This window comes from Bombyx mandarina, chromosome 23 (assembly GCF_030267445.1).
Source record: "Bombyx mandarina strain Sakado chromosome 23, ASM3026744v2".
NCBI lineage: Eukaryota > Metazoa > Arthropoda > Insecta > Lepidoptera > Bombycidae > Bombyx > Bombyx mandarina.
This window is the reverse complement of record NC_143229.1, coordinates 18,762,838-18,777,932: the sequence shown is the minus strand read 5'-3', so window position 1 is coordinate 18,777,932 and position 15,095 is coordinate 18,762,838. Positions and strand designations below refer to the sequence as shown.

Sequence of the window (15,095 nt, the reverse complement as noted above, 5' to 3'; positions counted from 1 at the left end):
ATCCGGGGTTGGATGGTTTAGGATCAGCGGGACGAGTAAACTAGACCACAATCAACAATTAATATTGGTTTGAAAGATAGGCTAGCCGTTGTACCATGGACCAGTGTGCTTAGTGCGAGTTTTTTTTTAACGTTCTCGATAGCGTAAAAGTGAACTAAAATTTGTATGGAGTCGGAACGTTCGCATACGCTTGCCGCTAGGGGTGCTTCTTTTTTTTTTTTTTTTCGGGCCGGGGGCCGAACTTCCTACGAGGTCCCCGCGCCTAGGGGGCGCGCAGGGTATGTGGCACTCAACGATCTGCATGTGTTGAGAGCAGACCGCGGGCCCAAGGAATTTTAGGGCCCACCCAGTAAACGACTCCCCTGCACTCTTACACCCGACGTCTGATCTCCGTCCGGGGTCAAAACCCGATCAGTGTAGGGGGGTTCCCGCGGTCAACACTACAACCAGACACGCGGCGCCACGCCCGACCGACGGGTGGTCGGTCTCGGAGGGAGGTTGCAATTCATGTTGTCATGTCCATGGACCCCGTTAATCACTGCCTTAGGTGGACCTTCAGGTGGTAATAAGAAAAAATGAGCACAAACCATTCATGAACCGTATTACCAATGCCAAAAGTTGAAGTACCAACGCGATAAAGCACTAACGCCAATATAAGCACAAACAGCAGTTATAACTTCGTAGCGTTATAAGATAAGCGTATATTTATTAGGTGCTAATGACATAGGAAATGTATTGAATAAATACGTCGGTTTTTCCCGCAAAGTATTCTGTGATTGGCGAATCAAAGCGATACTTAATGATTGCCACTTAAAAGGGTTGTGCGATGGAACACCTAACGTTAAGGGTCGGATCGTGAGATGTTCTCTTCCTCAACCTGTTTCCACCCAATGCTAAGAGAGATATACCATCTGCACGAGTAGGTACCACCACCCCACCTATTTCTGCCGTGAAGCAATAATGCGTTTCGGTTTGAAGGGTGGAGCAGCCGTTGTAACTATACTGAAATCTTAGAACTTACATCTCAATAATCCTAAGACCTTCTAAGACGCGGCCAATGATTGGAAGCGTTGAAGGGACATCACAAAAAGCAAAATCCTGTTGAAACATGACGGTCACGGCCCTCAGTAGTGAGGAAACGGCGTGAAGAGGAGGACTAATATCAATACGTGAAGCAAAAACTTTGTACCCATTTTTACGGAAACTGCGCGGACGGAAGAGTATGAAATTTCCCACACTTATAGAGAATATAGAGAAGGAGTGCAGAATGCTAATTTTTTTTTTAAATTATGCATAATAAATACATTAAATCAATAAAAAAAACATTACACACACTACCATGTATTTGACACACACACGCATGCATACTATTTGTTTATTGTAAATTTTTTTAAATTTTTTTTTTATTGCTTTTATTTCTTATTGCTTAAAGTCTGTGGTCAAATTGAGAATAGAGTAATATTGTTTGTCTTTATTAATATTTGTCTAAAGTGTAGTCTTGGCGAAATCTGTGATTATAAAAGTCTTTGACAACAGAATCATAATAATGTACAAACTTATAATTTCAACTAATTATAGTCGAATTTCGACTACTAGGCGACGACTAGTTACATTAAAATCTTATTATATTATTTCTTTGCAGCCAAGAGTTAGATAGGGTTAACGTTGAATTCGATGGCGACCAGCTGAGCTTCCAGGAGCTAAACAATTTCCGTTATATTCCTGAGAAGACGAACGGCGCGTATTACGACCAGGTCTTCGTACCGAACCTCCCGCTGCTGGTGAGTAGATATTTTTTTGTCTTTAATAATCGCTGGTAACTTAAAGGGATACTCCAATTACGCGCGGACCTTAAGGTGAGCTCACGGGCTGAACCTGAGAGAACTTTAGTACTAATTACTAGTACTAATCACTAGTACTAATACCTAGCACTAATTAGTACTAGTTACTAGTACTAATTACTAGTACTAGTTACCTACTAGTACTAGTTACCTTACTAGTACTAATCACTAGTAATAAATAAATAAAATAAAATAAAAACCCTTTTATTTCCTGCTAAAATACAAAGTAAATAGGTATATAATAATTTTAATTTTCTTCACTTATGTTTGGCAGGAACCCATTAAACATGGTGAAGGCCTCCTCAAAGTCCTTCCATTTGGTTCTATTTTGGGCTACCTGTATCCATCGAGGGCCAGCAATAGCTTTTATATCGTCCTCCCATTTTGATATCGGGCGACCCTTTTTTCTTTTCCCTTGTGGCCCTTCCCATACAGTTATTCTTGCAGTCTATCTCTGGTCCTTAAGTCTGGCTACATGACCAGCCCCCTTCCACTTCAAGTTTCTGGCATATTCAAGAGCATTATAGATTTTACTAATTACTAGTACTAATACTAATCCCAGCAAAAGCAGTGCTTGGCTAGTATTTGCCCTGATCGAATTTGGCGGTATCGAAAAATCTAATCAACATTCAAAAGCCGGCTCGTCGTTTGGCCTCAAATGACGTCATACGTTATAAAACTCCATTCGACAGCGTCCTCTGACATTTGCACGGCAATTTCGAAATACAACGACCGCCAGTTTGCGTATGCATTGTGATGAAGAAAACAACTAAACTATAGGCGAAATTAATAATGGCGTTATCTTATCAATGTTTTGAACATGCATTCGTAACAGATACTGAAACTAGCACATGCTGTTTCACTCACTTTTACTGGTGGCACTCTGAGCTCACCCGTGTGGACTCTGTCGCGCACTTCCGCTGCGAAGTATTGTTTTTATTGCTTGGATAGGTGGACGAGCTCACAGCCCACCTAGTGTAAAGTGGTTACCGGAGCCCATAGATATCTATAACGTAAGTGCCGACACCCACCTTGAGATATAATTTCTAAGGTCTCAGTATAGTTACAACGGCTGCCCGACTCTCAAACCGAAACGTATTACTGCTTCACGGCAGAAATATGCAGGGTGGTGGTACCTACCCATTTGAACCCGCAACACGTCCCACCACCAGTAATTACGCAAATTATAATTTTTCGGGTTTGATTTTTATTACACGATGTTATTCCTTCACCGTGGAAGTCAATCGTGAACATTTGTTAAGTACGCATTCCATTAGAAAAATTGGTACCCGCCTTCGGATTCGAACACCGGTGCATCGCTACATACGAATGCACCGGACGTCTTATCCTTTAGGCCACCACGACTTCCATGAAGCGTGCTGTTCGAAGGATCGTGATCATGATCTCAGCCTATTGCTGTCCACTACTGAACCTAGGCCTCCCCAATCGACCACCAGCGCGGCACACGATAAAACTCCATGGTAAAATGGTGAACGTCGTGATGTCTACCACCTTAGCTAACCTAGCAAGAAGCCAATGGTCGTATCGATAGAAATGAGAGAAAGACAAAGGCAGTTATGGATCTCAATGATCACGGGATCCCAATTAGAAAAAAAAAACTGCGTGCAATCGAAATTTATGGTCAAGGGACAATGCTGACTTAATCGATATACAAATAAAATTTTAACAGTAACAAAATAACACAATAATTTTTCTTAAATATATTCGAAGAAACATATTTAAGCCAAAACCAAAAGATAACGCAATAACAAGAAGTCGTTATTGCGTTATCTTTTGGTTTTGGCGAAACGTTAACATAATTAAAGCTAATTTTACGGTAAAACTTCGTTTTTAGAAATGTCGTTATATCGAATAGTGAAACGCTAGTTGGACTGTGAGCTCGTCCACCCATCTAAGCAATAAAAAAACCCAGCTACAGCTAACTACAGTTATTGACGTAGAAATAATCTCACAGTTGAATCACGCTAACGACATTTGCATGATAAACGTGTATATTAATTAAGTTTCAACATTATTAGCAATTTTCCCCTTCCCTCTTGTTGTTTTGTAACAATTTTGTGAACTTTTTTTCATTTTAGGGCGTGGTCTCAATGTCGGTGGGCATGAATCTAAGCCCATTCGCCCAAATGTCATTGAATTCCGCCTTCGACTGGGCGAATCACCCCGATCCATTCGCTAAGCTACCCGTGCACAGGTAAGTCAACAACTTTACTTGAACAGTTATAAATATAATTACGTGCATTTGTGACCGTAAGAAAACAATACAAGTGAAGTCGACGTGGCCTAAAGGTTAAGACGTCCGGTGCATTCGTATGTAGCGATGCACCGGGGTTCGAATCCCGCAGGCGGGTAACAATTTTTCTTATGAAATACGTACTTAACTAATGTTCACGATTGACTTCCACGGTGAAGGAATAACATCGTGTAGTAAAAATCAAACCCGCAAAATTATAATTTGCGTAATTACTGCCGGTAAGACATGTTGTGAGTCCGCACAGGTAGGTACCACTGCCCTGCCTATTTCTGCCGTGCAGCAGTAATGCGTTTCGGTTTGAAGGGTGAGGCAGCCGTTGTAACTATACTAAGACCTTAGAACTCATATCTCAAGATAGGTGGCGGGATTTACGTTGTAGATGTCTATGGGCTCCGGTAACTAATTAACATCAGGTGGGCCGTGAGTTCGTCCACCCATCTAAGCAAAAAAATAAAAATCTATCGCCGCCGTATCGGAATCGCGACCCACTGAGAAGATTCGGCCTGAAATTCAATGGGTATTTTCCCTACCTATTCACTGGTAGCCTAGGGATATTTCAGCTACACGCAGACGGGTAGGTGAGCTCACGGGCTCGACCTAAGAGAATTTGCAAATACTAGCCCTAGCAAGAGCAGCACACGTCACTGTCAAACCAAAATCTGCAAAAACTCTATTTTGAATTAACGAGTAAAAACTATATTTAGGAAGGTGAATTTTTAAGAACTATATCAAATGAAAGCTATAGATAAATATTAAAGCTATAGATACATAACAGTTTTTATTTTATAGGGTAGATAGGGCTGTGAACTATACGAAAAGGTCAAAAAGTAAAAATCTCAAAACGTGCACAAAGCAGATTCTAGTTTGACAACGACGACATACTAAAATCTATATATTAATACGTGAAGCACAAACTTTGTATCCCTTTTTACGAAAATTGCACCGACGGAGGAATATGAAATTTTCCACACTTATAGAGAATATAGAGAAGAAGTGCACAATGCTAATATTTTATTAAAATAATGCATAAAAGATACATTAAATCAATAAAGAAAACATTACGCACACTACGTACCATGTATTTGACGCACACACGCATACATACTATTTATTGTCAAACTTTTGTTCTTGACGTCCTCGGTCACATTGAGAATAGATTAAATATTGTTTGTCTTTATAAATATTTTTTTATAGTGTAGCCTTGGCGAAATTTGTGATTATAGAAGTATAAAACACAATCGTAATAGTGTACAAATTTACAATTCCAATTAATTATAGTCGAATTCCGACTACTGCGGGACCTCTAGTTCTTTCGAATTTTTCTTATTAATTATTGCGTCATCTCCCTTTGAAGTCGTTCTCGCGACATTCCTATACAAACATAATGCGGCGCAGAATAATTCAATTAATTTAATTGATTAAATGGTATTGTCTTGGAGTTTACCTTTTACAGCTGCGACATTTTGTTTTTAATCCAATTAAAATGTTTGTTCACGTTATAAGGCAATGGCGGGTTTATCGTATAAGTCACTGCGGTGACACAAAAATGTTTAATTTGTCATTGTCGATGATATTGTGAAAGTTTCTTACGACTCTATTAATTGGCAAGTAACCTAAAAGTGGTGCGTTCGAAATAAAAGAAAACTGATTTTGAAGATTGACATGGTCTCAAAATAGACCCCTACTAAATAACGTATTTAATTCTCTCAAGATACATTGTTTTTTTTTTAATAATTACCTCCTAATATATACTAACTAATACTAATTATGTTTACATAATTTGTAGTAATAATTATTAATTACATTTTATGCACATTGAACTTTAATGTATATCTGTTTTGTTAAATTTTGATTAGAAAATGATGTCAAGTTCATACTAACTTAACCAACTGCAAAACTTTTGGATTCGTTAATATTTTGTGTTAATAAGAGATAGAAAGAAAACTAGAGATTGGATTTTGTGAAGTAATTTGCCACTCGGGCTCTGAGTTTTCAGTTCGATTAAGAAAAGGGCTATTTTTTTTTATTGCCCTTGTAGGCAGACGAGCATACGGCCCACCTGATGGTGAGTGGTTACCGTCGCCCATGGACTTCAACAATGCCAGAGGCAGAGCCAAGCCGCTGCCTACCGCTAGGCTAACTTTTTTTTTGTTACATCGGTGGACGAGCTCACAGCCCACCTGGTGTTAAGTAGTTACTGAAGCCCATAGACATCTACAACGTAAATGCCGCCACCCACCAAGAGATATAGGTTCTAAGGTCTCAGTATAATTACGACGGCTGCCACACCCTTCAAACCGAAACGCATTACTGCTTCACGGCAGAAATAAGCGGGGCGGTGGTACCTACCCGTGCGGACTCACAGGACGTCCTACCACCAGTAATACTTTTAAGAAACTGTTTGGGAATCTGTGTTCTAGACTATAAAAACACAAACAAAAAGCTTTTTATTATTTTGTCCAGGTTTCTGTGGGGATATGACGACAGCATCATAAACATAGCGATTCCATTCCTCTCCTTCATCAACCAGTGGAAATTCAAGGAGTTCGGACTACTGGCCGGTGTGAGTTTAAAAACAATAATTTATATTAGACGCTGCTCGTACGATGCCTTGTGGTACCACCGCTCCGCCCACTTCTGCCGCGACGACGAACCTCTCATATAGGATCTCTTCAACATGCTTATCTATACTTCTATACTAATATTATAATCTATACTAATATTATAAAGAGGAAAGATTTGTTTGTTTGTTCGTATTGTATAGGCTCCGAAACTACTGAACCGATTTGAAAAACTGTTCACTGTTTGGAAGCTAAACTATTCCCAAGTGACATAGGCTATAATCTTTTTTGAAAAAAATTAGGGATCCTTACTAAAACTCCAATAATGTAACCCAAGGTGCAAAAAAATTATCTAAAATATTCTTTACTATCTCACTATCATTCTCTTCTATCAGCCGTCATCTCAACACTCACTCCTCTCTCTCTCATATCGTCATTCACCCACTCCTTCCATGTCTTCTTCGGTCGACCTCTTCCTCCTCTACCTTGCACTACCATTTCCATACATCTCCTAGTCACATGCATCTTCTCTCTACGCATCACATGTCCCTACCACACTTCGGTTCCCTCTGTATTTTGTACCGTATGTTCCATGGGGAGTGCTCTGAGGAGTTGTTCGAGATGATACCGGCATCTCGTTTTTACCATCGCACCGCCCGCCACCGGAGTAGAGTTCATCCATACTACCTGGAGCCACTGCGGTCATCCACAGTGCGTTTCCAGAGATCTTTTTTGCCACGTACCATCCGGCTATGGAATGAGCTCCCCTCCACGGTGTTTCCTGAGCGCTATGACATGTCCTTCTTCAAACGAGGCTTGTGGAGAGTATTAAGCGGTAGGCAGCGGCTTGGCTCTGCCCCTGGCATTGCTGAAGTCCATGGGCGACGGTAACCACTAACCATCAGGTGGGCCGTATGCTCGTCTGCCTACAAGGGCAATAAAAAAAAAAAAAAAAAAAAAAACAAAAAAAAAAGATGTGTCGACATCGTGGAGATCGTGGGTCACCGAATAGGAACGAAGTTCCTTATTATAAAAATATTAATTTTAAGTTCTATTCGAGGTATAAAGATAATAAAACTGGAGGTTTCGCAACAACCCACGGTCATTCGGTAACATGCGAACTTATTGTGGTACACTTCATTCACGGTTGTTAGCATAAGAATAATAATTAGTGTATTGTGCAAACGAACCCTCTGTGAAAGTGGTCAATGAATGATAACAAATATGTTATTTTTTGTACGTTATTAACAAATTTAAGTTACAGTAATAATTAAAAAGTTAAGTCGTACACTCTGTGCATTACTAATAAAAATCTTACGTTACGGACTTTTTTTTGCAGTTAGGGTACCGCTCCACATCGTCCCATAAGGAACTTCGTTCTAAAAATTATTTACTATTTACAGAAAAACAGAACACTGTCTGACCGCTACACAATCAACACTGGCGAAAAGAATATAGATCGGATGAATATCATCGAAAAGTTTGATGGAAGAGACCATTTAACTTATTGGGGAAGCCCTGAGTGTAACAGGTAAATATAAAACCTACCTCCTTATGATAATTTTTTTTATTCCATAGATGGGTGGACGAGCTCACAGCCCTCCTGATGTTAAGTGGTTACTGAAGCCCATAAACATAAAGTTCTAAGGCCCCAGTATAGTTACAACGCTGCCCCACCCTACAAACCGAAACGCATTACTGCTTCACGGCAGAAATAAGCGGGGTGATGGTACCTACCCGTGCGGACTCACAAGACGTCCTACCACCAGTCATTACGTAAATTACAAATTTTGCGGATTTCATTTTTATTACACGATGTTATTCCTTCACCGTGGAAGTCAATTTGTGAACATTCGTCAAATACGTATTTCATTAGAAAAATTGGTAATACCGCCTGCGGGATTGGAACACCGTTGCATCGCTAGATACGAATGCACCGGACGTCTTATCCTTTAGGCCACGACGACTTCCAACGAATTTATCCCAAATACATAATAATTTTACTGGTGGTAGGACCTCTTGTGAGTCCGCACGGGTAGTTACCACCGCCCCGCCTATTTCTGCCGTGAAGCAGTAATGCGTTTCGGTTTGAAGGGTGGGGCAGCCGTTGTGACTATACTGAGACCTTAGAACTATATCTCAAGATGTGTGGCGCATTTACGTTGTAGATGTCTATGGGCTCCAGTAACCACTTAACACCAGGTGGGCTGTGAGCTCGTCCACATATCTAAGCAATAAAAAAAAAAACTTGTCTTTTTGACGTTTTTCGTATAATACGTAATGTAATATAATATAATTTAAAATCAACTCGGACATTCTCGTTACATTGCGGGCTCACGGAATATGGCCTAAATATAAATATTTGTTTGACGGTTATCTTTCTAGCTTTTTACGCGATTTCGGTACAATCTATTTTATTTTAATTCGATGCTCATCACACCAGTACTTCCTGGCGGGGTAGTAGTTCGTGATCCGCACCGGTGGACTACCCACTATCCACTACCACAAAGCAGTCACTATTTACTATCAAAAGCGACCGTTTTCAGCATCAACAAAACAGACAACGTCATTTCTCCAGGTCGCGAAGTCTCCATAGTTCCGGAAACCATTGATTAGAACGATATTAGTACGATACGATAGCTTAACTACATTAAAAGTAGCAAAGCTCATCGGAAGCTGCTATTGACGACACATTTTATCCTTCACCAGCCTTGATATCTCAGATTTGTCTTTTATGAAATGACATTACTGGTGGTAGGACCTCTTGAGAGTCCGCACAGGTAGGTACTACCACCCTGCCTATTTCTGCCGCGTTTCGATTTGAAGGGTGGGGCATCCGTTGTAACTATACTTGAGACATTAGAACTTATATCTCAGGGTGGGTGGCGCTTTTACGTTGTAGATGTCTATGGGCTCCAGTAACCACTTAACACCAGGTGGGCTGTGAGCTCGTCCACCCATCTAAACAATAAAAATATAAAAAATAAATATATATTTCCAACACCGTGGAATTCTGTTTACGTTTTCCAAGAACCTTACAGAACTATATAGCATTTTTTTGTTATTGCCCTTATAGGTAGACGAGCATACGGCCCACCAGATGGTGAGTGGTTACCATCGCCCATGGACGTCAGCAATACAGCGTTTGGACAACGCTTCAAACGTTTCAACCATACAAAAAGATTTTAATTCAGTACAGATTCATTTTGATTTCATTAACACGGTCGTAGTGTGTAAGATGTCAATAGTTTATCTGTATAGATAAAGCTGTGGTATTTATATCTATATATTACACATATTATATATTTTAATTCCATTGGTTTGAAAGACGTTATTATTTGAACAATTAACTGTTTGGCTAAAACATGCTGAGATTTTGAATAGGCCTCTAAAGAATACAATGCTTTGTACCGTGTGACATTAATGCGAAAGACACGTAAGAAATTAAGACACGATTCTACGCGAAGAACTTGTTTCAAGGAAGCGACTTGACTGTGCCTTGAGCATTGCTGACGTTCTTGAGTAATTGTGAGCACTAACCTTCTCGTCGAACCCGTCACTTGCGACGAAGGGCTCGGCGAGTAAATTAACCCTCAAACACATCCCACTGAGTTTCTCGCCGGACCTTCTCAGTGGGTAGCGTTTCCGATCCGGTGGTAGATTCTGCGAAGCACTACTCTTACTAGGGTTAATGTTAGCAACGTTGTCAGGTTTGAGCCCCGTGAGCTCACCTACTAGTTAAGGTTACGCTGAAATTGCCTCTCAAGGCTCACAAGCTTAGGTAGGAAAAATAGTACTAATCATTAAGGTGGAGCCGCATCTACTTAGTGTGAGAATAAAAAAAAATAGGTTGTCTTTAAAGTCGGCTTACGGACGATAGTTTTACGTGATAACGTCAGTAGCAGAAATATTCGAACTGTTAGCTCTGACGTCACGCGAGAAGACAGATAAATGTGTCACAAGCCAACGCTTGGGCCGATCGTGCCTCTCTATCGTTTGTTCCGCGCTCTCGCTTGCACGCTCAGGCGGAACGTGACACTTTCTCGTGCGTATAGCCGGTGTTTATAAGACGTTGTCACGTCAGAAATCTCAATCGAAAAATGACACAACATACCACAAGAACACTATGTAAGTTCAAAATGTGCTCGACAAGACGCTATCTTTGATTGCCCAGTATTGCAGACGTTCCTACTGATTATAATCATGTCACACGCATAAGCTAACTAACATATACGTTAGTTATATCACAATACATTATATTGAAATGTTAAATTTCTTTGGGGCTAGGAATTGATTGCGGTTTTCTTTCCGACGCTTCACACTTGTAAGACTACACTTCGACTCGATACCAAAATGCGCGCGAAATTCTTGAATTATACTTTTAATTTTGCACGCGAAAAAAAAAAATCAAGACAAACACCAATAAGTTCGAACAACATCTGTCTTACCGCCAAAAATGAACAGCCTTAATATCTAAGCTAATAACACAGTAAAAAAGAAAAAAAAATCACAAATTAATTCACATTTTCGTGTTTAAAATAAGCTCCCATGACCATACAATGTTAATAGTTCACAAAAAGTATTTCCGCTCTAGATAAACTGGGTTCCGAATGATGTGCTATCGTGACGCTAAGTGATTTTTTTTTTAATTCATTCCGTGACCGGATACTTGTGTTTTAAGCCAAATGCTCATTTACAATCAACGAATTTTGAAATCTTTGATTTGAAACGTAGTTAACAACCGTTCAAGGTGAAGGAATAACATCGTGTAATAAAAATCAAATCCGCAAAATTATAATTTGCGTAATAACTGTCTTAAAAACCAAAAATTTTTGGATCAATCAACGACCCGCCCATCATTTCCTTACGACAGACAGAATGGCAATCCTTTTTTCTACAATAAATAAGCTACTGTTATTCTAACTTACGAGTGAAGAAATGGTATATGTTTTTTTTTATTGCTTAGATGTGTGGACTAGCTCACAACCCACCTGATGTTAAGTGGTCACTGGAGCCCATAGAGATCTACAGCGTAAATGCGCCACCCACCTTGAGATATAAGTTCTTAGATCTCAGTATAGTTACAACGGCTACCCCACCCTTCAAACCGAAACGCATTGCTGCTTCACGGCAGAAATAGGCGGGGTGGTGGTACCTACCCGTGCGGACTCACAAGAGGTCCTACCAGCAGTTATAGAGGAGTATGGAAGGAGAAAACATGTTGCGCCGACCCCAAGTGACTGGGAGAAAGGCAGGAGAATGATGATGCTAACTTACATTAAATATCTCTTTTCAGCTTAGAAGCGACAGACGGCTCTATATTCCCTCCGTCGCAACTGGACAAGAATAAGACTCTATACGTATTTTATCCTCAACTTTGCCGACGATTGCCGTTCAGATTTGAAAAGGAAGTTGAGGTAAATTTATTTTAGGGAACTACACCGAATTTGATTTGACTTGATCTGATTCGGTCTGACTTGGATGACTTTGGTCTTATTTGGCCCTATTTTCGTTTTTGACTAGAGATGACTACCGGATAACCTCATAGAACCATCATAGAGCTTACTAGAGTCCATAGACAAACATGATTGCAGCTAAACTCCTCAGAACAAAATTGATAAGACAATTGTCAAGAGTTACTAATCGAACCATTCCGATTGCTTCATTTCTAGACTATATTTGCCGACAATATCTTTTCTTTTTATAACTTAGCCGGATGAACTAAGTCGTGGTCCGCCTGCGTGTTAAATGCTCACCGGAACTCATAGACATCAGCCAACGTGATTTTCTATAGTGAAACCGCTGAAGGATCGTTCAAACTGTTTCGTAACAGATATAGGGATATTGTACCTAACAATGCGATCCCTCAATACACCCTATCTATACTAATATTATAAAGAGGAAAGATTTGTTTGTTTGTTTATTTCGAATAGGCTCCCAAACTACTGGACCGATTTGAAAAATTCTTTTTCCATTAGATGCCGACATTATCCCTGATGAACATAGGCTACTTTTTTTAATTTTTTTTATATTTATTTTTTTTGGTTTCATGTGTGTTTTAATGTTTCCGAAGCGAAGCGAGGGCGGGTCGCTAGTCGCTAATAAACTTAAAAATAAAAGCACGCTAAGACAGATGACTAAATTACATGTTGTCGAATACACTGAAACGCAGGGCGACTTCTAAAATCGTCCATCGAAGATGAAGAAAAACAATACAACAACAATAATAAAAACAGCAACAATAAAAACATTATGCACTGTATCCAGTAACATTATCAAAAAAAGCGAAATTAAACTAATGTCTATGAGCAAAAAAAGCGTTCCACAGCTTAATTAAAATAACGTTTTATTCGTTAACCGCTTTAAGCATTTTAAACGCTAAATGCTATATTTATTTTTTTATTGCTTAGATGAGTGGACGAGCTCACAGCCCACCTGGTGATAAGTGGTTACTGGAACCCATAGACATCTTCAACGTAAATGCGCCACGCATCTTGAGATATAAGTTCTAAGGTCTCAGTATAATTACATATCTGCTGTTTTCAGACGTATGGCGTTAAATTATTACGCTACAAGATGCCGGTGAATGTTTTCGATGACGCCAAACACAATCCGGCCAACCAGTGCTACTGTGAGATCGATACAGCGACGTGCCCCCCGAAAGGAGTCATAAACGTTACCGACTGTACCATGGGTAAGCTTGTACTTACTCATTATAAATAATAGTTCAAAAAAACTAACAAAATACGCTTTTATAGAAAATCCAAGTAAAAAATAGAAAATAAATTTTAATAATTTAAAAATAGTGTAAGAAAAAATGATTTTATTGTAAAAAAAGCGTACTGTTACTTAGACTATCTAGTAGACTCTGGGGAAGACGAATCCGAAGATACTTAGAATGAAACTATTTCTAAGAGACCTAAAATAATACAACATACATTAAAAAAAGTGTGTGTGTGTGTGTGCAAGTCACACACGGTAGAAGTGAAGCTTATAAATAAGATATAACTAGATATACTGACTATCCCACTACACAGGAGCATACATATGGACAATGTTTAGTGGACGATAGTGGGGATGCTACGAAGAGTCGCACAAAGAGGAGACCGAGAACGTCTAATGTGTTCTATCTCATTCTCTCGCCGGCTGAATCCTATACATTTATGTGTTTGTGTCTCTATGGACTTATTTTTTCGTTTCATCGAGTTTAAAATCACAACGATTCTAAAGAAGTTTCACTTCAAAACAAGACAGAGTTAGGCAATTCAGGCTCTTAGTAACAGAAACTGACATAATTACTTCAATGCGACACGTAGGGCACCGGTGACCTACACGACAATCAAAGGATCAAAGGTGGTAGATTCAGCTAAGCGCTGCTCTTGCTAGGGCTAGTGTTAGCAAATCCTCTCAGGTCGAGCCCGTGAGCTCACCTACCCACGCGTAGCTGTAATAGCGGCTTAGGCTACCGGTAAATAGGCAGGGAAAAAAGCTGAAATGGGGTTCATGCTTTCCATTCCCAGTTAGGTAAAACAATGGCGTAACAAACGGCTTTATTCTGAATATGAATAAACTGAATCATCTGATGGTAAGAAATCCCCGTGGCTTGTGGACATCAGCAATGCCAGGGGTATACACAAGCCGCATATGTTCGTATTCTATAATATATACGTATGAAGAATGTAGAATGTCTGATACACGAAATCGCCATTTTGATTAATCCTACTGCAACCTTCTACTGGAAAAAGTGTAACTTCTACAATGTATCTCCGTTCTCTCCCACAGGAGCTCCAGCGTTGGTGTCATTTCCCCACTTCAACCTAGGAGACCCTTTCCTGTTAGACCGGATCAGTGGTCTCCATCCAGATCCATTGAAACATATCAGCTATCTGGACATACACCCAACACTTGGCATTGCACTGAAAGGGAAAAGCAGGTAAAACTTCGAAGTGTATGCTATCTGATCAACAATACTTCGGTTAATTAGGTTATTTTTTAATACTTAACCGGGTTAAAGTGGTTACAGGAGCCCTTAGACATCAACAACGCAAATACCGCTACGAACTATGAGACATGAGCCCTAAGTCTCAGTTTTACAGTGCAGCCACACTGTTCAAGCCGGAACGCGTTACTGCTTCAAGGCAAAAATAGGTAGGGTGGTGGTACCTACCCGTGCGGACTCACAAGACGTCCTACCACCAGTAAAATTGGCTTATTTGGTCTAGTGCTGAGTGATCTGTGATACCACGTGTGCCAGTTTGATTCCAGATTGCAAAAAGTTATTACCTATTATTACCAGTTATTACCTAAAGGTAATAATTAATTTATAAAAATAGTAAGTCCACTTGTCCTTCTTCGTGTGCGATATGTCTCAAGTACCAGGAATTGTTTGGTACATACACCGTCTTCTCGTTAGACACA

At 39.8% G+C, this 15,095-nt stretch overlaps 1 protein-coding gene across 1 annotated transcript in view; it reads left to right on the top strand.

Moving 5' to 3' along the window:
• Positions 1–15,095, top strand: part of LOC114249789 (lysosome membrane protein 2) — a 35,366-nt gene that overhangs the window by 15,780 nt on the left and 4,491 nt on the right. The window contains exons 4-10 of the mRNA XM_028183492.2: positions 1,643–1,781; positions 3,941–4,056; positions 6,580–6,679; positions 8,081–8,208; positions 11,974–12,094; positions 13,224–13,371; positions 14,460–14,610. Of these exons, the coding sequence (XP_028039293.2) occupies positions 1,643–1,781; positions 3,941–4,056; positions 6,580–6,679; positions 8,081–8,208; positions 11,974–12,094; positions 13,224–13,371; positions 14,460–14,610 (903 nt within the window). The remainder of the gene's footprint in view (positions 1–1,642; positions 1,782–3,940; positions 4,057–6,579; positions 6,680–8,080; positions 8,209–11,973; positions 12,095–13,223; positions 13,372–14,459; positions 14,611–15,095) is intronic.